Source organism: Arvicola amphibius, chromosome 11, assembly GCF_903992535.2.
Source record: "Arvicola amphibius chromosome 11, mArvAmp1.2, whole genome shotgun sequence".
Classification (NCBI taxonomy): Eukaryota; Metazoa; Chordata; class Mammalia; order Rodentia; family Cricetidae; genus Arvicola; species Arvicola amphibius.
Window position 1 is genome coordinate 57,454,285 of NC_052057.2, and position 25,861 is coordinate 57,480,145.

A 25,861-nucleotide genomic window follows, 5' to 3' on the forward strand; every position below is an offset into this window, starting at 1 on the left:
GGTTTTGCTCTTGTTTCCATAAAACAAGAAAAATTATGGATACCATCAAAATTAATAAAGGTCACTTTGAAAAGGAGAAACCTCTTGAAAAAAAGAAATGACAACTCATCCACAATAGTGACAATCATACAGGTGGTAAGAAAAGTTCATAAGGATTAGGGCAGGGTTCTGTTCTTATCTTTGCAGGAAAATACATATAATCAACAATTCAAGTGACCCTGGATGTTTGAATGCTGACAGAAGAAAAAATAGCTATCCACTAAGGACCATCTAGAAAACAGAATATGTATTAAGAATCCAGGTACTGGTTACACTTATATTTACACACACACACACACACACACACACACACACACACACACACACACACGTGCTTCTGACATCACCAATCTATTCCCGAGAGAATGTTGAGCACTGAAGACACTCTACTTGAAGCTGGTTTTCTCTTGGAAACTGGCCTTTGGGCAAGAAACTGACAATGCCTCAACCACTGACAAGTTACATAGTGTCTGGAAATGGATAAGCAGGACTGTCAAATCTTGCCAAGATAGGGTAAGATGGTTTTGAAAAATTTTCTGCCTCTGAGAATGCTCTGTCAATTATTCTAGGCCTTAGCCAAAATTGGTTGCTTCATCGTTTCAAAATGAGACTTTGGGTGATTGCCCAGGTAGCTAATTGTCTCTGTCATATTGCTTGCTTTGGAAGCTACTTGGTTGTACTTCCTGCTGCTCAATTAATATTATCTCCCTTCTCAGGCCTTTGATGGGGTCATAGTTACTGTACTCATATAATCTAGCCGAGCCATTTTCTATACAAGACTTAGACTTCATAGTATAGAATGTTTATTAAAACATTTAGCACATATTCCTTGCTTAATATTAATACTGGTTGTATTTCTTATTATACTTAATATTTGTTCCTACTGTATATGATTTTATATTGAGTTTGGAACTCTCTTATACAAACAAAAGTGGGAGGTGCTGTGGGAGCACATTTTACTATTTCTGCCAATAGCCTTTAAGATACCATTCCACTTGGGCATGCTCTCTTATACTGTAAAAGCAGCAGTAACCTTGTACCTACTCTCTTGCTTAAAGTTCCTGCTTCTGTCTGCTAGACTCTGTCCCTCTTTGCTCAGAGGACTGTTGTCTAGGACAGTGATCTGTAAGATTTTCCCTTAAATAAATAATCCTTTTATTATTCATAATTCTGAACTGATGTGGGATTGTTTTGTGACTTACATAATCAGGAACAGAGAAAAATATATAGCTCAGTAAAAACAATTTAAAAAAAATATAGAGCCGGGTAGTGGTGGCACACACCTTTAATCCCAGCACTTGGGAGACAGAGGCAGGCAGATCTCTGTAAGTTAGAGGCCAGCCTGATCTACAAGAGCTAGTTCTAGGACAAGCTCCAAAGCTACAGAAAAAAAACCCTGTAAAAAATATGGAAAACATGGCTACTTTATATTTGTCTTTTTATACCTCCTTTAGAGTTATTTTATGTCTGCATCTGTCCTATTGCATATCTGTAATGATTTTCTTACCAGGAGGAACACAGGAGTATTTTTTTCTTTTTTTTATTATGTTATTATTATTACAAATTTTCCCCTCCTCCCCTTTCCCCTCCCCTTCCCTCTCCAATCCAAAGAGCAGTCAGGGTTCCTTGCCCTGTGGGAAGTCCAAGGTCCTCCCCATTCAGTCCAGGTCTAGGAAAGTGAAGATCCAAACAGACTCAGTTCCCACAAAGCCAGTACATGCAGTACAATCAAAATCAAATGCCATTGTCCTTGGTTTTTCAGTCAGCCCTCCTGCCACGTTCAAAGAGTCCAGTTTTATCACATGCTCCATCAGTCCCAGACCAGCTGGCCTTGGTGAGTTCCCATTAGATCAGCCCCACAATAACAGTGGGTGGGCGCAACCCTCGTGGCCCTGACATCCTTGCTCATGTTCTCTCTCCTTCTGCTCTTCATTTGGACCTTGTGAGCTCAGTTCACTGATCCAAAGTGGGTCTCTGTCTCTATCTCCATTCAATGCCAGATGAAGGTTTTATGGTGATATACAAGATATTCATCTGTGTGGCTATAGTATAGGGACAGTTCAGGCACCCTCTCCTCAGCTGCTCAAGGAGAAAGCTGGGGACATCTCCTTGGACACCTGGGAACCCCTCTAGAGTCCAGTCTCTTGCCAACCCTCAAATGGCTCCCTTAATTAAGATATATACTTCCCTGCTCCCATATCCACTCTTCGTCCATCATCACTGTCCCATTCCCCCAAACTCTCCCCATCCTCCCCTTCTCACTTATCTCTCCCCATTTCCCCTTACCTCCATCCAACCCCCACCCCCAAGCTCCCAATTTTACCTGGCAATCTTGTCTACTTCCAATATCCAGGAGGATAACTACAGGTTTTTCTTTGGTTTCACCTTCCTATTTAGCTTCTCTAGGATCATGAATTATAGGCACAATGTCCTTTATTAATGGTTGGAATCCACTAATGAGTGAGTACATACAATATTCATTTTGGGTCTGGGTTGCCTCACTCAAGATAGTGTTCTCTATTTCCATCCATTTGCATGCAAAATTCAAGATGTCATTGTTTTTTACTGCTGAGTAGTACTCTAATGCATACATATTCCACACTTTCTTTATCCTTTCTTCCATTGAGGGGCATCTAGGTTGTTTCCAGGTTCTGGCTATTACAAATAATGCTGCTATGAACATAGATGAACAAATGCTTTTGTAGTATGATAGGGCATCTCTTGGGTATATTCCCAAGTGTGGTATTGCTGGATCCTGGGATATGTTGATCCTGAATTTCCTGAGAAAACACCACACTGATTTCCAAAGTGGTTGCACAAGTGTGCATTCCCACCAGCAATGGATGAGTGTTCCCCTTACTCTACATTCTCTCCAGCAAAGGGTATCATTGGTGTTTTGGATTTTAGCCAATCTGACAGGTGTAAGATGGTATCTCAAAGTTGTTTTGATTTGCATTTTCCTGATTGCTAAGAAGGTTAAGCATGTCCGTAAGGGTCTTTTGGCCATTTGAACTTCTTCTGTTGAGAATTCTCTGTTCAGTTCGGTGCCCCATTTTATAATTGGGCTAATTAGCATTTTAAAGTCAAGTTTCTTGAGTTCTTTATATATTCTGGAGATCAGACCTTTGTCTGCTGCAGGGTTGGTGAAGATCTTCTCCCAATCAGTAGGTACCATTTTTGTCTTAATGACAGTGTCCTTTGCTTTACAGAAGCTTCTCAGTTTTAGGAGGTCCAATTTATTCAATTTTGGCCTTATTGTCTGTGCTACTGGGGTTCTACATAGAAAGTGGTCTCCTGTGCCCATGTATTATAGACTACTTCCCACTTTCTCTTCTATCAGGTTCAGTGTGTTCAGATTAATATTGAGGTCTTTAATCCATCTAGACTTGAGTTTTATGCATGGTGATAGATATGGATCTACTTTCATTTCTACTACAGGTTGACATCCAGTTTTGCAAGCACCATTTGTTGAAGATGCTTTCTTTCTTCCATTGTATACTTTTAGCTCCTTTGTCAAAAATCAGGTGTTCATAGGTTTGTGGGTTAATATCTGGGTTTTTTATTCGATTCCACTGGTTAACTTCACTGATTTTATGCCAGTACCAAGCTGTTTTCATTACTGTAGCTCTGTAATAGAGTTTGACGTCAGGGATGGTAATGCCTCCAGAAGTTCCTTTATTGTATAAGATTGTTTTGGCTATCCTGGGTCTTTTGTTTTTCCATATAAAGTTGACTGTTCTTCTCTCAAGGTCTGTGAAGAATTTTGTTGGGATTTTAATGGGGATTGCATTGAATTTATAGATTGCCTTTGGTAAAATTGCCATTTTTACTATGTTGATCCTACCTATCCAAGAGCATGGGAGGTCTTTCCATTTTATGGTGTCCTCTTCAATTTCTTTCTTCAATGCCTTAAAGTTCTTGTCAAATAGATCTTTCACTTCCTTAGAGTGACCCCAAGATACATTATGGTATTTATGGCTATCATAAAAGGTGATGTTCTGAATTCCCTCTCTGCTTCTCTATCCTTTGTGTATAGGAGAGCCACTGATTTTATTTTCTGAGGTGATCTTGTACCCTGCCAATTCACTGAAGTTATTTATGAGCTGTAGGAGTTCTTTGGTAGAGGTTTGGGTGTCACTAATGTACACTATCATATCATCAGCAAATAACGAAAGTTTGACTTCTTCCTTTCTGATTCGAATCCACTTCATCTCCTGATGTTATCTTATTGCTATTGCTTGAACTTCAAGAATTATGTTGAAGAGATATGGTGAGAGTGGATAGCCATTTTAGTTCCTGAATTTAGTGGAATGGCTTTGAGTTTCTCTCCACTTAATTTGATATTAGCTGTTGGCTTGCTATATATTGCTTTTATTATATTTAGGTATGATCCTTATATCCCTAACCTCTCCAAAACCTTTATCATAAAGGGGTGTTGAATTTTGTCGAATGGTTTTTCCGCATCTAATGAAATGATCATATGGCTTTTTTCTTTCAGTTTATTTATGTGATGGATTATATTGATATATTTTCATATGTTTAAGCAGCCCTGCATCTCCAGGATAAAGCCTACTTGATCATAATGATAATTTTTAAATGTGGTCTTGGATTCTGTTGGCCAGAATTATTGAGAATTTTTACATCTATGTTCATGAGTGAGATTGGTCTGTAATTCTCTTTCTTGTTTGGGTCTTTGTGTGGTTTTGGAATCAGGGTGACTGTAGCTTTGTATAAAGAGTTTGGCAATGACTCTTCTGTTTCTATTATGTGAAACACATTAAGGAGTATAGGTATCAGCTCTTCATGGAAGTTCTAATAAAATTCTGCATTAAAACTATCAGGATCTGTGCTTTTTTTTTTTGGTTGGGAGGTTTTTTATGACAGCTTCTATTTCCTCATGACTTATAGGTCTATTTATATTGTTCACCTGGTCTTGATTTAATGTTGGTAAGTGGTACTTATCTAAAAATAAGTCCATTTCTTTTACATTTTCCAACTTTGTGGCGTTTAAGCTTTTGTAGTAAGACCTAATAATTCTCTGAATTTCCTCAGTGTCTGTTGTTATGTCCCCCTTTTCATTTATTGTCTTGTTAATTTGCATGTTCTCTCTCTGCCTTTTGATTAGTTTGCATAGAGGTTTGTCAATCTTGTTGATTTTCTCAAAGAACCAGCTCTTTGTTTCCTTGATTCTTTGGATTGTTTTCTGTGTTTCTATTTTATTGATTTCAGCCCCCAGTTTGATTATTTCCAATCTTCTACTCCTCCTTGGTGCATCTGCTTCTCTTTTTTCTAGAGCTTTCATCTGTGCTGTTAAGTCTCTAATGTGAGCTTTCTCTGTTTTTTTTTTTTTTTTAGGTGGGCACATAGAGCTATGAACGTTCCTCTTAGCACTGCTTACATTGTGTCCTATAGGTTTGGGTATGCTGTGTCTTTACATTCATTGTATTCAAGGAAGATTTTAATTTCATTCTTTATTTCTTCCCTGACCCAGGGGTGGTTCAGTAGTTGACTGTTTGGCTTCCAAGAGTTTGTAGGCTTTCTCGGGGTAGAATTATTGTTAAATTCTAACTTTATTCCATCATGATCTGATAAGACACAGGTGGTTACTAATATTTTTTTGTATCTGTGGAAGTTTGCTTTGTTACCAAGTATGTAGTCAATTTTTGAGAAGGTTTCATGAGCTGCAGAGAAGAAGATATATTCTTTCTTTTTTGGGTGGAATGTTCTATAGATGTCTGTTAAGTCCATTTGATTCATTACCTCCATTAATTCTCTTATTTCTCTGTTAGGTTTCTGTCTGATTGACCTGTCCATTTGTGGAGAGAGAAGTGTTGAAGTCTCCTACTATTAGTGTGTGTTTCTTGATGGCTGCCTTGAGTTCTAGTAATGTTTCTTTTACATAAGTGGGTGCTTTTATATTAGGGGAATAAATATTCAGGAATGAGACTTCATCCTTATGAATTGTTCCTGTTGTGAGTATAAAATGTTTCTCTCAATCTCTTCTGATTGATTTTCATTTAAAGTCAATTTTGTTAGAAATTAGTATAGCTACACCCACTTGTTTCATAGGTCCATTTATCCCAATCCTTTACTCTGAGATATCTGTCTTTGTGGTTGAGGTGTGTTTCTTTTAAACAGCAGAATGTTGGATCCTGTTTTCGTATCTAATCTCTTAGCCTGTGCCTTTTTATAGGTGAATTGAGTTCATTGATATTAAGTTATATTAATGACCAGTGGTTGTTAATTCTGGTTATTTATTTATTTATTTATTTATTTATTTATTTATTTATTTATTTTGGTAGTAGAGCTTGTGTGTTTCCCTTCTTTGAGTTGAGCTGGTGAAGGGTCGCTAACTGTCTGAGTTATTGTGGGCATTGTTGGACTCCTTGGTTTGTGATTTTCCTTCTCTTACTTTCTGTAAGGCTGGATTTGTGGTTATGCATTGTTTAATTTGTTTTTATTCTGGAATATTTTGTTTTCTCTGTTTATGATGAATGAAATCTTGGCTGGGTATAGTAGTCTGGGCTTGCATCCATTGACAGTTTCAAATGGTGTACAATTTTGACAACACTCTGGCCGGACCTCCTCAAAACACTCAGAGGCTAGTTACAATTTCCTCGACCAAATGTTATTCTGGGAATTTTACCATCATTTGCTTTCATGGGACCCCCTGAGAAGAACGTCGCCCCCATGTCAGCTAGAAGCAATCTTAGAGGACGACGCCCCCTCTCCCAACAGAGTTTGCCCTTTGGTTTAGGGACATCATTTAGTAGTTGGTATAGGGTTGAGGGGATGGGGGAGGTATTATATGGACTCAGGGGTGTTTATGAAAAAAAAAGGGGGGGGGGAATTACCTGGTTTGATGGGATGATTGGTATTTGTGAATTATTGTTATTAGAAAATTGCATTGGTGTTGATTCTTGTATATTGAACATTGTATGTGAGTATGCTTCTACCTCTATTGTATGAGAGTATGCTTCTAACTCTGTTTAAAACAATTGTCATATTGAGATATTTATCATATTACAATGTACATTTCTACCTCTGATATTATTTGTATAATGACATTGTTTACATTTGGGGATATTGTCCTCATTTATTGCACAGTTGTTTATTGTCTTAGTCTTTAAGTTAGATAGGTATTGAGAATTATATAGATCAGTAGTCATCTATGTTTGTCATTTATAATTAGACTAATCAGGTTCGTTAGATAAATAGAGATTATACTCAGAATAGATAGATAATCTTCAACCTCTTCAAAGAGCTGTAGAAAATGGCCTTTAATTTAACTCAGAGTTCCATGGTAGACAAATAATTTGGTAGTGAGACACAATTGCTCCTGGCAACACCAATCTATTCCCGAGAGAATGTTGAGCACCAAAGACACTCCACGTGGAGCCTTTCTTCTTGGCAGAACTGGCCTTTGGGCAAAGAAATGCCCATACCTCAACCTCTGACAGATACAGAGCATCCATAAATGGATAAAACAGGACTGTCATATCCTGCCAAGACAGGGTAAGATAGTTCTGAAAAGTTTCTTGCCTTTGAAAATGGTACGTCAGTTACGTTAGGCCTTAGCCAAAGTTGGTTGCTTCAACGCTGCAAACGTGACTTTGGGTGATTGTCCAGGTAGCTAGTTGTCTCTGTGATTTGTTGCATGTTTTAGAAGTGGTTTGAATGCACTTCCTAATTACTCAGGTAACATTATTTTCCTTCTCAGATCTTCGATGGGGTTGAAGACTATATAAATGTAGTTACTTTCCTCTCATGACTTGGCCAAGTTATTTATTATACAAGACTTAAGCTAGTTGGAATAGGATTTTTGTGCTTATTGTATATAATTTCATAGTAGGTTTAGAACTCTCTTACTTAAACAAAAGGGGGAGGTGTTGCGGGAGCTCCTTCTGCTCCTTCAGCCAATAGCCGCTGAGATACCAGCCCATTGGGGCGTGGTCTCTCTTTTTAAAAATGCGGCCACTTCCCTCCGCTCGCTCTCTGGCTTCCGGCTCCGCTTCTGACGACTAGGCTCCATTCCTGATTGCACAGAGGGCTGTTGTCTGGGACGGTGATCTGTAAGTTTTTTCCCCTTTAAATAAATAACCATTCTATTAATCATAATTCCAAACTGGTGTGGGATTGTTTGTGATTTACACCATCAATCCATGGTCTCTTAGTTTCTGCAGTACATTTATCCAGGAACTTCTGGCTTTCATGGTTTCCATAGAGAAGTCAGCTGCAAGTCTGATAGGTTTACCTTTATAAGTTACTTGACCTTTTTTCTTTGCAGCTCTTAATATTCATTCTTTATTCTGTATGTTTTGTGTTTTGCCTATTATATGGAGAGGACATTTTTTTGGTCCAGTCTATTTGGTGTTCTGTATGCTTCTTGAACCTTCATAGGAGTATCTTTCTTTAGGTTTGGAAAGTTTTCTTCTATAATTTTGTTGAATATATTTTCTGGGTCTTTGAGCTGTAATTCTCCTTCTTCTATGCCTATTATTCTTAGGTTTGGTCTTTTAATTGTGTCCCAGATTTCCTGAATGTTTTCTGATGAGAATTTGTTGGATTTGCCATTTTCTTTGATCAGAGAATTTATTTTCTCTATGGTGTCTTCAGAATCTGAGATTCTTTCTTCTATCTCTTGTATTCTGTTGGTTATTCTTGTTTCTGTAGAGTCTGTTCATTTACCTAGATTTTCCATATCCATCCAGCCCTCAGTTTGTGTTTTCTTCCTTGCCTCCATTTCAGTTTTCAAGTCTTGAACTGTTTCCATTATCTCTTTGATTGTTTTTTCTTGGTTTCCTAGTGTATCATTTATGGATTTACTCATTTCTTCCAACTTTTTGTTTTTCTTTTAATCCATTTCTTTAAGGCAGTTTTTCACGTCCTGTTTAAGGGACTCTATCACTTTCATAAAGTTAATTTTTTCTACTTCTGGATTAGGGTGTTCAAATCCTCCTGTTGTAAGTTCGCTGGGTTCTGGTGTTTTCATGCTGTTTTTCAGATTGTTGGAGAAATTCTTACATTGGCACCTGCCCATCTCTTCCTTCAAATGTTCTCTGATGGATCTTCTGGTACAGGATCAGGTCCCCTTGCTGGCCAGGGACCTCACAGACAAAGGGTCCTGCTTGGGATGCCAAGCTATACAATGGCTCTCTGCCCTTCAGGGATATGTGAGGTTGCTAGGGCAGTTTTCAGGGCCTTAGATCTCCAGATGTCCCTCTCATGAGTGGGTGGTAGAGGGGACGCTGTTTGGAAGAGTAGCATCTGGGTCACAGACCATCTGACATGGAGGTGAAGCCCCTGGTTAGAACGACTCACCCTGTCCTGTTTGTTTTATGGTTTCTCCAGTTCTGGACTTGAGCGACCCCTTCAGCACTGAGGTGAAGCTCAGAATCCTGCTCATGGGTCTCAGAAGGAGCGGCAAGTCGTCCATACAGAAAGTTGTTTTTCGCAAGATGTCCCCGAGTGAGACCCTGTTCCTGGAAAGCACCAACAAGATCTGCCGGGAAGACGTCTCCAACAGCTCCTTCGTCAACTTTCAGATTTGGGACTTCCCAGGGCAGATTGACTTTTTTGACCCAACATTTGACTACGAGATGATCTTCCGGGGAACAGGAGCGCTGATCTTCGTCATCGACTCCCAGGATGACTATATGGAAGCATTGGCCAGGTTCCACCTCACAGTGACCAGAGCCTATAAAGTGAACACGGACATTAACTTCGAGGTGTTCATTCATAAAGTGGACGGTCTGTCGGATGATCACAAAATTGAAACCCAAAGAGACATTCACCAGAGGGCCAACGATGACCTTGCAGATGCGGGCTTAGAAAAAATTCATCTGAGCTTTTATCTGACAAGCTTTTATGACCATTCAATATTTGAAGCCTTCAGTAAAGTGGTTCAGAAACTGATCCCACAGCTCCCGACGCTGGAGAATCTGCTGAATATCTTTATCTCGAATTCCGGAATTGAAAAGGCATTTCTGTTTGATGTGGTCAGTAAGATTTATATTGCAACTGACAGCACTCCAGTGGACATGCAGACTTACGAGCTCTGCTGCGATATGATTAATGTGGTGATCGACATCTCTTGTATTTATGGTCTCAAAGATGGAGCGGGAGCCCCGTATGACAAGGAGTCCACAGCCATTATAAAGCTGAATAACACAACGGTTCTTTATTTAAAAGAGGTCACAAAGTTCTTGGCGCCCGTATGCTTTGTCAGAGAGGAAAGCTTTGAAAGAAAAGGCCTTATTGACTATAATTTTCACTGCTTCCGGAAGGCCATTCATGAGGTGTTCAAGGTGAGAATGAAAATGGTGAAATCTCGAAAAGCCCAGAGTCGCTTACGGAAGAAGAAAGGAGCTACTCCTAACGGAACCCCTCGCATGCTGCTGTAGGGGGGTTGTCAGGAGCCTGAGCCCTTGCGTGTGATGTGGGTGATGAGCCACACTGCACCTCAGGAAGGAAGAGCCTGCGAAACGGACGTAGATTTGTTCAGGACAAAAGAAAGTACTCTCTTTTTAAAATAAAATGAGCACTTCGAAGCAGAAAACTGTACAGTAACAATAAAGTGAGCCCACTCTACTTTCGCTGAATAAATGTAAACTTCCGTGTTGATAATCAGAACACCACCCCACCCCCGTGAGAACTGCCAGGAACTGTACATATTTTGCACTTTTTCACATTTTTTTTTCTCTGAAGATGAACTTTGATAAGGACTTTTCTAAACTCTTTTCTGTACTTGATGTCAAGGGCATGCATACTATGGTTTATATGGCCATCGGAAATTCATCCAAAGTAATACATCGGTAAAGACTTTTTGTAAATTGGGGAACCTTTGCTATCAATTGTTAAGGGGGAAATCATTTTTCAGTGGAGCAGGGGCAGGTCCGGGCTGGGAGCTCCAGGCAAGAACAGTAAGAACTTGTGTTTGTAATGAGTGCAAATGGGAATTTTTTAGAAGAACATCAGTACCAGGCTTCCATCCAAGTCTGTATCCCTATGGCCATGCCTTTCTGCTCACCCAGTCTTTGTGAAACCCTCTCCCTCTGCACACATCTTTGTAGTCGGTGTGTTCAAGTGGGTGACTTCTTTTTGCTGCGTTATTCCAATGAACCTTAGGGACCAGATTTCTAAACGATGCCAGTTAGTGTAAAGATACGTGAATGTTGGGGGAAAATAGCAAGGGTTTGTTGGGGAGAAAATTCTGGAGGCACTTCCATACCTGCCAAGGAGGTAAAATAACAGAGGCCGGGAGAGTCCCCAGAGAGTCTCAGTGGCAGGTAGCCTCTCAGACTGGGTACGCTTGTGTACCTGTGTGTGTTTGGCTCCTGCGAATGGCCTCTTGTGCTGTGTTTAAAGTCTTCATTCAGAACCAGTTTTCAGTGCCCCATGGCCACAGGGGGAGCAGGTCTTTTGTCTTCTCTATGGAGTTTAGTCCTTGGTGGCTCCATTTGGTACCCGAATTACCCGTCCATCTGTGACAGTTTGCCTTGTGTCCTCCACCCGTACCTACCAAGTTCAGGTTGCTACCATCTTGCTCTGTGAGAGAATTCTGACACGGGAAAGCTTGTGGCCTGTGGGAAAAGGTCAGCCTCAAGAGGTTAGCCATGAGTTTCTCTAGATGAGCAGGGAATTGAAGTCATATCTCGGCTCCTTTTCTTAATAGTTTTACAAAATATCTCTCATGGAACAGAGAATTACATTTTTAATAAGACTATTTTTTAGGTAAGACATCTGCCAGTTTGGTAGACCACATAAAATTCCCATGTAGAAGTGGAGCTTCTGTTTTGAAGCTGGTTATAGGATGGGTTTTTGTTAAAATGTGCCTTAAAAGCCTGTCACTTCACGGGCGTGTGATCAATCCTGCGGCATAGGGCCCACGTTCCTGATCACAAATGCACTCTCATTACTCATGCTGATACGGACGGTTACTGCCTCCAGCCTCGTGTGACAATGACTTCTAAAGATACAGGAGTTACAACTGAGTGGTGAGGTTTTTCAAGTCTGGGATTACTACAGATCCTCACATTCGTTTCACATTTTATCTTAGAATTGGGAGTTAGCCTAAGGCACTGTGTAGAACTGTGTTGACGCTCAAGTGCGACTATACCCAGAAAGGCCAAACTCCTGGCTACGGTGGCCGCAGTAGGACAGTTTTGTTTGGTTTTAGGAGTTGCGAACGTGAAGATTTGTAGAGTAAGACAGGCTTTTGATTTTTCAGTCAACTACTTCTGGGTTGTGGTGGGATTGACTCGCCACCGTCTTAGCTATCTTTTAGTCGTTGAGATCAATGTGAGTGACCAGGATAGAGTGCTTTCAAAGGAGTAGAAATAAAAGGTGATTAACATTTACCAAGTGTTATTTTGTGAACATTATATATTTTGGATCCTTAAATAAGAAATGACTAAAAATCACAGCAATACTATTATGTGTGGGTGATACGCCAACTGTCTGAAATGGAATTCATAAAAACAATGGCGCTGTTGTGCGATTAAAGTTCAATATACACTCAAAAAAAAAAAAAAAGAAAAAGACTTGAATTTTGTCAAAACAAGGAAAAAAAGTCCATCAAGATCCCTGATTTTCAGAAGAATTTGTCAGATATTCTGAAGGATACAGAGGAAAGTGACTGATAAACTTTGCCAATACAAAGTGGGACAGCTCTTTAAATTTCATGCTTCAGAGAAACTTCTACCAGATAGTATTGGCCTTTATTGATGAATGTCTCAATGATACAGAAGCACTTTGAATGACTGTCCAAGCACTCCGATTTTGCTGTTGTTAGGTAATATTATATCCTTCTGGAGTCTTTGATGGAGTTAAAGACCACATAGTTACAGTTATAATATTCTGTAGTTATAATAGAAAGTAAATTAGGTATAAAATATTGGATTCACTAAGAGAGGATAAATGATGGAGCACTTTTTTATTACTTTAAAAATAATACCAATCAGGGCTGGGAGATGGCTCAGAAGATTAAGAGCTCTGGCTGTTCTTCCAGAAGCCGTGAGTTCAATTCCCCACAACCACATGGTGGCTCATGACCATCTATAATGAGATCTGGTGCTTTCTTCTGGTGTGCAGGCAGATCACTGTATACATAATAAATAAATAAATCTTAAAAAATAATAATACCAATCAAAATTCCAACTTCCTCACCTCTTCCCACTTCCCACCAACTACCCATACACACCCTCCCCCACCCTCTCCAGTCCTATGTTGATATTCAAGATAGTCATCAGTCTGACTACAGGACAAGGTCAGTTCTGGCACCCTCTCCTCCACTTCCCAGGGTCCTGGCTGGCAACATCCCCATTGATTCCTGGAAACCCCTCCAGAGCCAAACCTTTTGCCAACCCCAAAATTGATCCCTCAATTAAGATATCTCCTTCCCTGCTCCCATATCCATCCTTCCTCCATCTCAACCATCCCACTCCCTGAAACTCTCCCCAAAACTCCCCTTCTCCCTTTTCCTTCCCCCTATCCCCTTCCTTCTATCTCAGACCCCCATGCTACCAAATTTTTCTAGGTGTTCTTGTCTGCTTCCAAATTTCAGGTTGATCTATGTATGATTTTCTTTGGGTTCACCTTATTACTTAGCTTCTCCTTTGTTTATGACTAAAGTCTACTAATGAGTGAGTACATACCATATTCATATTTTTGGGTCTAGGTTATCTCACTCAGGATAGTGTTTTCTACTTCCATCAATTTGCATGCAAAATTCAAGATGTCATAGTTTTTACTGCTGAGTAGTATTCTAATGTGTAGATGGGCCACACTTTATTTGTCCATAGTTCTTTTGAGGGGCATCTAAGATGTTTCCAGGTTCTGGCTATTACAAATAATGCTGCTATGAACATAGTTGAACAAAAGCTTTTGTAGTATGATCGTGCATATTTTGAGTATATTCCCAAGAGTGGTATTACTGGATTCTGTGGTAGGTTGACTCCCAGTTTTCTGAGAAACAACCACAATGATTTCCACCAGCAAAGGATGAGTATTCCCCTTACTCCACATACTCTCCCACATAAGCTATCATTAGTGTTTTTTTTTTATCTTAACCCTTCTGACAGGTGTAAGATGGTATTTCAGAGTTGTTTTCATTTGCATTTTACTGAAAGCTAAGGAATTGAACAAGTCCTTAAGTATCTTTTGGCCATTTGAAATTCTTCTTTTGAGAATTCTGTTTGGTCCAATACCCCACTTTTTAATTGAGTTATTGAGAATTTTAATGTCTGATTACTTGAGTTCTCTATATATTTCAGAGATAAGTCCTCTGTCTGATGTGGGGTTGGTGAGGATCTTCTCCTATTCAGTAGGTTTTATTTTTAAATTATTGACTGTTTCCTTTGCTTTACAGAAGCTTCTCAGTTTCAGAATGTCCCCATTTATTCATGGTTGTTCTTATTGTTTGTGCTACTGGGGTTATACATAGAAAGTAGTCCCCTGTGCCTATGCATTGCAGGTTACTTCTACTTCCCACTTTCTCTTCTATCAGGTTCAGTGTGGTCAGATCTATTTTGAGGTCTTTAATCCATTTGGACTTGAGTTTTGTGCATGGTGATAGATATGGATCTATTTTCATTCTTCTACAAGTTGACATCCAGTTATGCCAGCACCATTTGTTGAAGATGCTTTCTTTCTTCCATTGTATAATTTTAGCTTCTTTGTCAAAAATCAGGTGTTTATAGGTGTGTGGATTAATATCCAAGTCTTCAGTTTGATTCTGTTGGTCAACATCTCTGTTTTTATGCCAATACCAAGATATTTCATTGCTTTAGATATGTAATATAGTTTGATGTCAGGGATGGTAATGCCTCTGGAAGTTCCTTTACTGTAAAGGATTGTTTTGGCTATCCTGGGTTTTTTGTTTTTCCATATAAAGGTGATTATTGTTTTCTCAAGGTCTGTGAACAATTTTGTAGGGATTTTAATGGAGATTGCATTGAATCTATAGATTGCTTTTGGTAGGATTGCCATTTTTACTATGTTGATCCTACAATGCCAAGAGCATGAGAGATCTTTCCATTTTCTGGTATCCTCTTCAATTTCTAACTCCAAAGACTTAAAGTTCTTATCAAATAGGTTTTTCATTTCCTTGGTTAGTATTACCCCAAGATACTTTATCTTATTTGTGGCTATTGTGAAAGGTGATGTTTCTCTGATTTCCCTCTCAGCTTCTTTATATTTATTTTTGTTTAGGTAAATTCTCTATAGCTATAAGTTACATCCATTTGATTCATTACATCTGTTAGTTCTCTTATTTCTCTGTTAAGTTTCTGTCTGGTTGATCTGTCCATTGGCATGAGATGAGTATTGAAATCTCCTATTATTAGTGTGTGGGGTTTGATGTGTGATTTCAGCTTTAATAATGTTTCTTTTACATATGTGGGTGCTTTTATATTAGTGGCATATATATTCAGGATTTAGACCTCATCTTGATGATATGTTACTCTTATGAGTATAAAGTGTCCTCCATCTCTTCTGACTTTAGTTTGAAATCAATTTTGTTAGATATTAGAATAGCCACACTCGTTGTTTCTTAAGACCATTTTATTGGAAAAACCTTTTCCCAACCCTGTACTCTGAGGTAGTATCTGTCATTGAGGTTGAGGTATGTTTCTTATAGATAGCAGAATGCTGGATCATCTTTTTGTATCCATTCTTTTAGCCTGTGCCTTTTTATATGTGAATTTATTCCATAGATATTAAACAATATTAATGACCAGTGGTGGTTAACTCTGGTGATTTCTTTGTGGTTGTGTGCTGAAGTTTTTCTCCTTCTTCTACCCCTATTATTCTTAGGTTTGGTCTTTTTATCATATCCCAGATTTCCTGGATGATTTTTAAAGAATTTGTTGGCTTTAATGTTTTCTTTAATCAATGAGCCTATTTTCTTTATAGTATCTTCAGCACCCAAGATTCTTTCTTCTACCTCTTGTATTCTGTTGGTTATATTTGTCTCTGTGTTCCTGTTCGTTTACATAGATTTTCCATTTCTAAAGTTTCCTGGGTTTGTGTTTTCTTTTTTACCTCCATTTCAGTCTTCAAGTCTTGAACTATTTCCTTTACCTGTTTGATTGTTTTTTCTTGGTTTTCTTGGGTATCTTTGAGGGATTTATTCATTTCTTTTAACTTTTTGATTGTCTTCGCTTTCATTTCTTTAAGGGAGTTTTTCACTTCCTGTTTAAAAGTCTCCATCATTTTCATAAGGTTTCATTTAAAGTCGTTTTTCTACTTCTTCTTGGTTAGGATGTTCAATTCTTCCTATTGCATGTTCACTGAATTCTAATGTTACCATGTTACTTTTCAGAATGTTGGAGGAATTCTTGTATTGGCGCCTACCCATTTCTTCCTTCAAATGAGGTCAGCAGTGTCTTGTTGTTGTGGCTGACTGAGTACTTGGGATTTTTCTTGGTCTGCCCTCTCTTAGGTCCCCTCAGCACTGGAGCAGGCTGTGTTGCAGGATTCCAAGGACCTCACAGGCTAAAAAGGTAGGCTTGGGGCAGGGTGGATTGGGAGAAAGCCAAGCAGCAGGGACATTCCCAGCTGGCTGGCAAGAAAAGCTAGGGAGTTTTGGAGGTGTCCCTAGGTTCTCATCCACTGGTAAGGTCCCTGAGAGTGGGATGTTCAGCTCTTCACGATTGTGGGTGCTGAATCACCTCTCGGATCACCTAGCACTGAAGCAGGCTTTGTAGCCATGTTCCAAGGACCTTGCAGGCAAAAAGGTGGGCTTGGGGGCAGGGAAGGGATGGGGTAGAGAAGAAAGTCTTGCAGCAGGAACATACCCCACTGGATGGCCATAAAACTTAAGGAATTGTGGGGGACCTGGATTCTGTCCAACTGGGAAGGTCTTAGAGAGTGGTACATCTGGCTGTTCGGCCCTGTGGCCACTCACTTACCTCTCCAGTCCCCTCAACACTGGAGCAAGGTTTGTTGCAGTTTCCAAGGACCTCACAGATAAGAAGGCGGTCTTGAGAGCAGGGTGGGATAAGGGAAAGATAGCCCAGCAGCAGGAACACTCCTTTCTGACTTTCCAGTCCCGCTCAACCCTGAAGCAGGCTATGTTGCAGGGTTCCAAGGACGTCACAGATGAATAGGCTTGACGTGTTTTTTTAATTTGAAACACACAAAGGGATTGAACATTGTAAATATAATGCTTGGTTGGTAATTGTTCTTAATGTATATAGTCTTATTATGCTTAATTTAAAACCCCCTTTTTATTAAGACTAAAAGGGGAAAATGTTGTGGAATATTAATTAAAGATGTGTTATATTTGCTTATGCTATGGAACATTTGTTTAATGATGCAAGGATGTGTTGTATACTTTTATTTATTTATTTATTAAAATTTTCCACCTTCTCCCCACCTCCCATTAACCTACAACTTTCCCCATTCTCCCCCATCCCTCTCCACTCCTAGGAGCAGTCAGGGTTCCCTGCCCCATGGGAAGTCCATGGTCCTCCCCTCTCGATCCACGTCTAGGAAGGTGAGCATCCAAACAAACCAGGCTCCCACAAAGCCAGTCCATGCAGTAGAATCAAAACCCAATGCCATTGTCCTTGGCTTCTCGGTCATCCCCCATTGGCAGCCACCTTGCATACTTTAATGTGTCATTTGTTTAACGCTATAAATTTGCATAAAACATGTTTGATCTGATAAAGAGCTAAACAGTCAACAGCAATGTAGGAGAGTGAAATAAGTGGGCTGACAGGTGGAGAAAATAAATGAAATGGAATAAAAGCAGAGAGAAGAGTGAAAAAATGAGGAGAGGGGATGTCAGTGGTGATTCACCCAGCCACACAGCCAGCCAAAGGTGTAAGGAGTAAAGAAAGATATATAAAATAGAAAACGATAAAAACCTGTTGTAATGGGCTGCTTGTATGTTTCCCAAATGTCTGTCAGCTTAGACCAAAATAACCATACAGAAACTGTATCAATTAAATCACTCTTTGGGCTATTAGCTCTAGCTTCTTATAAGATAAATGTTATATCATAATTTAACCCATCTCTATTAATCTATGTATCACAACGAGGTTGTAGACTACCAGCAAAGTTAGAGCACCTCTGTCCCTGGTGGCAGCTCCATGCTTCTCCTTGACTTAACCCTTCTTCCTCCCAGCATTCAGGTTAGTTTTCCCTGCTTACCTCTATTTCCTGTACAAGCACAATACAGTTTCTTTATTAAAAAATGCTATTCACAGCATATAGAGGGGAATCCCACATCACCTCCCCTTTTCTGTTTAAATAAAAAAGTTTTAACTTTAGCATAGTAAAATTCCATATAACAAAACAGGTATCAAGCAAGAATTACAGTTATAATATTTATATTTACTTTATCTTTTATCACAACTAAAGAAAACTATAACTATAAATTCTTCAACTCCTTTAAAGACTCCAGATGGATATAATATTGCATGAGTAAATAGGAAGTGCATTGTAATCAACTTTGAAAACTAAAAAATTGACGGAGACATCTTGCTACCTGGACAGTCACCCAAAGTTCTTCAGTACCATTGGGGCCTCCATACAGGCTACAGATCCATAGTATCCAGCAGACTTTTCCATGAAGCAGAAAATTTCAAAGAGAGTCTGCCTATATTGGCAGTTTGCCTGTCACTTTCTTCTGTGCCCTGAAGAATGTCTCACTGACTCTTTCATGAAGCAGGAACCCTGCTGGACAGCCTCCCCTATAGCAAGTTCAGCAGTCATTTCTCTGTGGGTCCTGCATGTTCAGTTCACACAGCATACCATCAAGCAGTCCAGACTACAGTAGTTTCTTGTCCAAATGACTAACAGACTCCACAAAAAGCCTCTTCAATGACCATCTTCTTCTTGAAGTAATAGGTGCTGCCAGGAGCAGATGTGTCTCACTGTCCTGAAAAGTCCTCGCTACTTTAAATACATAAATTCAATATTCTGTAGGTTTTATAAAGGTTTGAAGAATACCTATCTAACTGAAATATATCTCTATATATATCTAGAAAACCTAACTAACATGATTAGAAGCTTGACTATTAAAGATGACTATCTATTAAACTATATTCCTTAATTATACATTATGTTTTTAAATGAACTACACAATCACAATAGCTTAATAAAGAGCAGAAATGTACTTATGACAAGATTGACCTTAAATTGACCAATGTCCATACCAATGCAAGTCTCTATAACATATCTCTCTTTAAATAAAAACAAGCATTTATAAACAATATTTGGGAATATGAGCATAGCTCTCTCTAAACTGTTTCCTGCTGAATATTGGGTGAAGTAATTTTTTGAAGGGTATTCAAGGCAACATTTCAGTGGGTCTTGGACCATCAAACTATATTAATCTGAAAGCAATCCACATGTTTTCTTCCTCTGTGGAAACAAAAGAAGAACCTCATCTCTTCAATATAGTTCTTGAAGTTTTAGCAATAGCAATAAGACAACAAAAGGAAATCAAGGGGATTAAAATTGGAAAGGAAGAAGTTAAACTATTTTTATTTGTAGATGATATGGTAGTGTCTATAAATGACCCCCAAAACTCTGCAGGAAAACTCTTACAGCTGCTAAATACCTCCAGCGATATGAGACTAAAAAATTAGTAGCCCTCCTACACATATATGATAAAGAAACTTAAAAAAGAAATCAGAGAAACATAGCCACAAATAACAAAATATATTGGGGTAAAACTTACCAAGGAAATGAAAGACCTATTTGACAAGAACTTTAAGTCTTTGAGGAAAGAAATTGAAGAAGATAACAGGAAATGGAAAGATCTCCCATGATCTTGGATAGGAAAGACCAGTATAGTAAAAATGCCAATTCTACTGAAAGCAATCTATAGATTCAATGCAATCTTGATTAAAATTGCAACAAAATTCTTCACATATCTTGAAAGAACAATAATCAACTTCATATAGAGAAACAAGTAAAAAAAAAAAAAAACAAGATAGCCAAAACAATCCTGTACAATAAAGGAACTTCTGGAAGCATTACCATTCCTGACATCAAGCTCTGTTACAGAGCTACAGTAATGACAACAGCTTGGTATTGGCTTAAAAAAACAGAGACATTGACCAATGGAATTGAATTGAGAACCCAGATATTAATCTACACACCTATGATCACCTGATTTTTTAGAAAGAAGCTAAAATTATACAATGGAGAAAAGAAACCATCTTCAACAAAGAGTTCTGGCATAACTGGATGTCAACATATAGAAAAAACATAATCGATCAAGATCTATCATCATGCATGAAACACAAGTACAAATGCATTAAAGACTTCAATATAGATCTGACCACACTGAACCTTATAAAAGAGAAAGTGGGAACTTGTCTTCAATCCATGGGCATAGGGGACTACTTCCTAAATATAACTCTCGTAGCAAAGACACTAAGAGCAACAATAAATAAATGGAACATTCTAAAACCGAGAAGCTTCTGTAAAGCAAAGCACACAGACAATAAGACAAAAAGGCAGTCTACTGAATGGGAATATATCTTCACCAACCCCACATCAGACAAAGGACTTATCTCCAAAATATATAAAGAATAAAGAAACTAGACATTAAACTCTAACCCAATTTAAAAATGGGGAACTATACTGAACAGAGAATTCTCAACAGAAGAAGTGCAAATGGCCAAGAGACACTTAAGATCATGCTCAACCTCCTTATCAATCAGGGAAATGCAAATAAAACAACTTTGAGATACAATCTTACACCTGTCAGAATGGCTAAAATCAAAAACACTAATGATAGCCTATGCTGGAGAGGATGTGGAGTAAGGGGAACACTCATCCATTGTTGGTGGGAATGCAAGCTTGTGCAACCACTTTGGAAATCAGTGTGGCAGTTTCTCAGGAAACTGGGAGTCAACCTACCTCAGGACTCAGCAATTCCACTCTTGGGAAGATACCCAAGACATGCCCAATCATACTACAAAAGCATTTGTTCAACTATGCTCATAGCAGCATTATTTGTAATAGCCAGAAACTGGAAACAACCTAATTGCCCCTCAATAGAAGAATGGATAAAGAAGGTGTGGCACATATATACTTTAGAGTTTTACTCAGCAGTAAAAAAACAATGATATATTGAATTTTGCATGCAAATGGATGGAAATAGAAAACACTTTGCTGAGTGAGATAACCCAGACACAAAAAGATGAATATGAATCTTCATCTGGAGATAGATGGAGATAGAGACAGAGACCCACATTAGAGCATTGGAATGAGCTCCCAAGGTCCAAATGAAGAGTAGAAGGAGGGAGGACATGAGCAAGGAAGTCAGGACTGCGAGGGGTGAGGCCATGTAGTTTTAATATGCTGGCTTTCTGGGCCACTGCCAGTATGAGCTCTGACTCTTTCAGGCAGGTGTTTTTGCTACAGAGTGATGGAGGTGGGTCTTCTATCAATCTGTTGATTTCATTGGTTAATTAATAAAGAAAACTGCTTGGCCTAATAGTTTAGAAAATAGGTGGGTGGAGTAGACAGAACAGGAAGAAGGAAGTGAGGTAGATGGCTCAGACAATTGCCCTGCCTCTGCAACCAGATGCGATGAAGCTCCAGCCCAAGATGGACATATGCTAGAAACTAAATGGTAAGGCACCACTTTGTGGTACTACACAGATTATTAGATATGGGTTAATCAAGATATGAGTAAGAGGCTGAAAATAATGGGCCAGGCAGTGTTTAAAAGAATACAGTTTCCATGTAATTATTTTGGGGCATAAGCTAGCCAGGAGGCTGAGAGCAGGGCGGCTGGAAGCTGCCCGTAGCTCATCACTACAACAGAGCATTTGAATTGGGTTTGTGTGCACCATGCTGCATGTGGCTTGCTTGATGATAACTTGAACTGGCTGTGTGCCTGAAATTGGAGTGCTGTGCATGGCTCAGAGAAGCAAGCAGCTCTACAATGCTTGACTGTGCAGAGCTAGCCGGAACTACTGTATATGTCATAGTAATAATGCAGCTTAAGTTTTAGACTGGGCAAGGAAACAGGCAGTATCATATTACTCCTTACAATAGTGCAAATGAAGTTTTTAAGGAGTACTTAGCATTATAAGAAGTGTTCCTGGACAGTTAAGAATTATAGATTCACAATAGAACAGATTCAGACATAAATGACATCTAAATGTTAGATAAATGTAGGTAGGCTTTGGAGAGAGAAGTAAAAGAGTATAGAGAGTCATAAAATAGTTAATGTTTTTAAAAAAGGGTAAAGTAAAGAGAAAGAGTACAGATACTCATAGTGTAAAAGGAATAAAGAAAAATAAGCCATGTAAAAATTGAAAATTCAAAGAAAGTCTGAATTATGTATATTGTGTTTTCTTTCAATTTTTTGACTGTGAGGGAGATGAGTACAGAGAGACATTTCATTGTATGGGCTGCTAAGCTAAATCAGCATGTTTTAAAGGTATCTTGAATTCAAAATTTGAGTCTAAGGATATGTTCCTGTGGAAAAGAGGTTTTTCTTTTGTTTCCACTGAATATGAGAACCTGTGGAATATTTCCAGACAAATATGGTTTGATAGACCACATCTCCCTGAAAAGTTGCCACAAACACCCTCAAAAAATTACTTTGCCCAACTGCTAACTGAGATGAACCAACACACAGGATACACTATGAAAGACCTGATTAATAGTGCCCCCAAACAGCAGAAAGCAGTATGCATAAAACTATGCCCATATTCCCAAATATTGTTTATAAATGTTCTTTCACATTTCAAGGGGGATATGAAATAGATATGAATAATTTGTATATTTAGGGATCTTGGTTTATTGATACAAATTTAAAGTCAATTTTGTTACAAGCGTATATATTTCTATATTTCTGCTCTTGATTAAGGTATTGTCATTGTGTAGCACATTTAAAAATGTAGTGTATAATTAAGAAATATAATCATCTATAGTAGTCAAGCTTGTAATCATGTTAATTAGATTTTGTGTAACACCGATTCTGTGTTACCCCCTCGGTACAGTTCACGCGCCACTGTACCATACGCCCATACGCGAGTTGAGCAAGGGCCTGGAGATGAAAAAACACACAAAGAGACCTGGGTCATTTGAAAGGAGATCAGCTGAATGCCCTTTATTTAGCCTTGGAGAAATACTTATATACCCCACTGCTGCTCAAGGAATTCCACCCAGGCAGGTGGGAAATTACCATATCTAACTGGTGCACAAGGACTTCCACCTAGGCAGGTGGGAAATTACTATATCTAACAATAAAGTCAACAATGCCCTACAGCTAATCACCAGGCGGGGCAGAGGGAGCACAGGAACAAACAGGATGCTTAGTCATCTGACCAGAAACTGTCCTCAAGATGAGCCCCAGGGACAAGGGCAGACTCAGGCCCTACAGGTCCCCCTTTTATATAAATTATGACTAGGCCTGTCTTGGGTGGCATTGGATGTCAGGCAATACCCCTTACCCGTCATGGGAAAGCATCCAAGTCAAACACATTTCCTGTCTTAGGTTGGGGTAGCCCCCCAAAAACCTTTCCTGTCATTGGCTCACTAGTCACCCATCACCGAGTTCAGCCAGATTTGTGCTAAAAGACACTCTGGGATAATTGCTAAGAGGACTTGTCACGTGGCAACATTGACCTGAGTTTGCCTTTGGCTCTGGCAACATGAAACCATGAAGATGATGCTCCAGCGCATATAGGAGACTGTGCCTGCTAAATAAGTCTGCCCAAATTGAAGTCCTTTAAGTAAGGTCTCAGCACTGGTGAAAGGAACCCTGGTATAGTAAACTAGAATAATCTCAAGAGCCAATTAGTAAATTGTATACTCCAGGGTCCATGAAAAACAGCAATAAGCCTTTAACCTAGCAGTGGACTTTAACCACAACCAATAGCAAAATTAACTGCAATACTCATTTGTAAATTTAGCTCAGTTTGAATGGCCAAGGCATTTGCAACCTGCCCAGAGAGGGTATCCATTGTGCAAGCAGAAGCAACTGACTGACTAATGGAACATCCAGCAGCTCTGGCTGCTCTGGCAGCCACAGCAACGGCTGCATTATCACAGGATGGGTAGATAGGTCCTTAGCACTCAGACCACCACAGCTAGTTCCTCAGGATCCCAGCAACTCTTCAGTTGACAAGCCAGTGTCTACTAGACCTCTTGGCTCTGTCCTGTCTTCAGGGTTCTGGATGGGAAAATCCACAGCACGCACCAGATGCTCAGGTACCCATATTGGATTGACAGCATCCTGTGGGAAAACACAAACAGCCCCTCTTTCCCACACCAATACAGGATCTGGACCATATCAGGTGCCATCTGCTAGATTCTTCCACTTAACATGAGGCATCCTGGAAGAATCTGACCGCCAGTGTCGGTCAGCAGCGGTATGAGATTGAGCATCAACAGTGAAAAAATTTAAAATGTATAAAATAAAAGACAAATGGTCTCTGGGGGTGGAACCATATTCCCCCTTTTTTGTTTTATGCAAATAGGCTTTGAGCGTATGATGCACTGTTCCACTATAGCTTGTCCTTGAGGATTATAAGGTATTCCCGTTTTATGAGAAATGAAAAAGTCAGAACAAAATTTAGCAAAGCCAGAGCTGGTGTAGGCTGGCCCATTATCAGTTTTTACAGTTTTTGGAACTCCCATGTAGGCAAAAGCCTGGAGATAGTGACTTTTAACATCACGTAATTTTTCTCCTGTATGAGCTGAGGCAAAAATAGATAATATGTATCCATGGTTACGTGAACATATTGCAAATGCCCAAAAGAAGGAACATGGGTAACATCCATTTGCCATAAATCATTAGGAGCAAGCCCACGAGGATTAATTCCCAAATGGGGAACAGTTAAAAGTTCTATACACAGAGAACATTTTTTAACAATGTCAGTGGCTTGCACTCGAGATATCTTAAAATGAAATCTTAATGACCCAGCCTTGAGATGAAAACAATTATGAGCTTTTTCCATGGCTTCATAAGATTCTAGACTAACCACACAAATTTGGCGGGTAAGCTGATCAGCTAATGCATTCCTCTCGCTCAAGGGGCCAGGGATGTCAGTATGAGCCCGTAAATGCCCTACGTAAATGGGAACAGACCGTGCCCAAAGCAAAGTTTGAATAGCCAATAACTGCGTCTGGACTCAAGATACAGAGGCAATATAAGCTGCAGTTTCCAAAGGTGCAAGAATTTTGCTTATATACTGACTATCAGTAAAAAGGTTAAATGGAATATCACCATATTTCTCTAAGGCCATTTGTACAGCGATCAATTCAGCCACCTGAGCAGATTTAGTATCAACAGGCTGAATATCAAAATCAGGCGGGGAGGCTACCACAGCTCTCCCTGTGGAAGATCCATCAGTAAACACATTCCAAGCCCCTGCCAGAGGCTGCAAAGAAATAACTTTAGGGAAACATACCGGATGATTTTTGAAAAAGGTGACCAACTTATCAGAAGGATAATGATTATCAAACTTGCAGGGATTAGTGCATAAAAACAAGGTCCAGTCTTCAGCAAAATTTTGTAACCAAGTTATTTCTGCCTGGGTATATGGTGTAATAACCTTACCAGGTAACATTCCAAAGGTTTGCAAACTAAGTTTATACCCTTTCTGAATAACACGTAGCACAGCTGATGGGTACGAGATAACAATTTTTACAGGTGACATGTGTTCATGTACCCATAGGATGGGTCCTCACTGCCAAAAAACTCCAGTAGGACTATGCTGAGAGGGAAAAATTATCAATAGCAACGGCTGACTATAGTCAATATAATGAGTATGAGCAGAGGCAAGCTTTTTCTCAATTAAAGTAATACATTTCCTTGCCTGAGGTGTCAACTCACGAA

At 39.3% G+C, this 25,861-nt stretch overlaps 1 protein-coding gene across 1 annotated transcript; it reads left to right on the top strand.

Moving 5' to 3' along the window:
* The first annotated feature begins 404 nt into the window (after positions 1 to 404).
* Positions 405 to 10,442, top strand: LOC119826814 (ras-related GTP-binding protein D-like). The gene is made up of 3 exons (XM_042055943.1): positions 405 to 464; positions 1,349 to 1,364; positions 9,391 to 10,442. Exons 1-3 carry the CDS (start codon positions 405 to 407, stop codon positions 10,440 to 10,442), a joined length of 1,128 nt encoding a protein of 375 aa, XP_041911877.1.
* Positions 10,443 to 25,861: the final 15,419 nt, after the last annotated feature.

Coding starts and splice junctions, on each gene's coding strand:
- LOC119826814 (XM_042055943.1), top strand. CDS start 405: ATGTTGAGCACTGAAGACACTCTACTTGAAGCTGGTTTTCTCTTGGAA.